The sequence below is a fragment of the Lucilia cuprina genome, chromosome 2, assembly GCF_022045245.1.
Source record: "Lucilia cuprina isolate Lc7/37 chromosome 2, ASM2204524v1, whole genome shotgun sequence".
Taxonomy (NCBI): Eukaryota; Metazoa; Arthropoda; class Insecta; order Diptera; family Calliphoridae; genus Lucilia; species Lucilia cuprina.
The window spans coordinates 30,281,007-30,282,833 of NC_060950.1; the positions used below are offsets into that span (position 1 = coordinate 30,281,007).

Here is a 1,827-nt window from a genome sequence, read left to right on the forward strand (position 1 = left end):
CTCCTCTTTGTGCATACCAAATTTCATTAAAATCAGATTAACCGTTTAGAAGTTACCGAATTATTTCCCTCTTTTTTTTTTCTATACCACTGTGCAGCGCAGACAAATAAATCAAACTAACGGGTTGTTTGCTATGAAGACAGATCAACACGATCATATTTCGTTTTCATTTTCAAGAAATTAACGAAAAACCACGAAAATAACCAACGTTAAGAGATCAAATGAAAAATAAATTTTAATATTTCTCATTATCTGAATACTCTTAAAAATGCTAAAAGCAATCTAGTAAAAGCTTTATAAATAGATTAAAGAGACTTGGGCAAACAGCATTCAGTGTTTACAAATCGAAGCGTGCGTACGGATTAAACAAAATCTTATTAAGAATAAAATAATTAAATAACGGTTAAAATTAAAAAAAAAAACAGAAAAAAAATCAGTTACGTTCTAGTTACTTTTAATAAAGTGAATTAAACTCAAGTTCATAAGAATAAGAAAGAAAATCTGTAAATAAAAATTAGAAATAAAACGTTAAATTACAAAGACTTTATTTGAACATCTGAATAAAATTACAAAAATTATGACTACCTCAATTACGAGCCTTTTGCAAACTTTACGTATTGTGCCCGCAGTTGGTCAAAAGCAAAAGGTTCAACAGCCTCCCCTCAAAGTTCTTACCGCTCAAAAAACTGCATTACCTGAAATTAGTCTCGATGCTGTATCTCAACATGATGACTATTGCGAATGCTGGGTAGTAATCTATGATCGTGTATACGATCTTACCAGTTTCTTACAAAATCATCCCGGTGGTGCCGATGTTATAATGGATTATGCGGGTCGTGATGCTACTTTAGCTTTCCATGGCACCGGCCATTCTCGTGATGCCATTGAACAAATGCGTGATTATTTGATTGGTGAATTACCCGAACATGAGAAAATATTTCGCTGCACGAATGGCCAAGTCATAAAAACTGGTATACCCGAATAAATTTAGTAAATAATGAATAGTGTTTCGAAAAAGAAAACCAACATTTTAAAAGCTTTATAATCTTAAGGATCTCACTTCACGCTAACAAAAATATCAGCAGTTTAAGGATAATTTAATTAACTCTACTTGAAACGTTCCTGGCTTTTTAATGTAAACTTCAGTTTATTTTGTAAAGTTGGCCTCAAGATCTATCTAGTATTTTATAACAATTGCATTTCTTGTCATTTCCTATTATTGTCTTGACTATATATTTTATTTCTACTCATAATTATTATCTTGCTTCAATTATAACTTATTTTATTTATTTAATTGTGTATATGTATTTTCTTACGTATTTATTTCAATAATTGTTTTTATTTAGTTTTTAATCAGCATTTTCTAGTTTAAAATTTTAATGATCTATTTCGTACTTATTATACGCACATGTAATAAATTAATTTAAATTTTTTAATATATACTTACATATATTTTCTTAATTGATTATTTTAATATAAAAATAAAATAATAATTCATTAAATTATTTAACAAATCAATTTCAGAATATATTTACTCTTTTTTATATGTTCTAAAGATAAAGCCGTTTATTTTACATTAGCTCTTAATCAGCTCAGAGAAATCAGTGAGAAGATTATTTTCGATGCCCTACTATGGTATTGTTAAGAATATTGATTTCGTGAATCTATTAGCATCAATTCGGGCAGTACATACTCAGAACTACAGACACTCTTGTTAATAAAAAAATAGACTAGACTATAGACTAGACTATAGACTAGACTATAGACTAGACTATAGACTAGACTATAGACTAGACTATAGACTAGACTATAGACTAGACTATAGAC

The 1,827-nt window shown here is 28.7% G+C and overlaps 1 protein-coding gene across 1 annotated transcript; it reads left to right on the forward strand.

Annotated features, from left to right (window-relative positions):
• Window positions 1-314: 314 nt before the first annotated feature.
• On the forward strand, window positions 315-1,518 carry LOC111678115 (cytochrome b5). Its single transcript, XM_023439369.2, has one exon. The coding sequence runs from the start codon at window positions 578-580 to the stop codon at window positions 983-985; it is 408 nt and encodes a 135-aa protein (XP_023295137.2). The 5' UTR covers window positions 315-577; the 3' UTR covers window positions 986-1,518.
• The last annotated feature ends 309 nt before the right edge of the window (window positions 1,519-1,827 follow it).

Excerpts from the sequence above, each read along its gene's own strand:
- LOC111678115 (XM_023439369.2), top strand. The coding sequence starts at position 578 with ATGACTACCTCAATTACGAGCCTTTTGCAAACTTTACGTATTGTGCCC.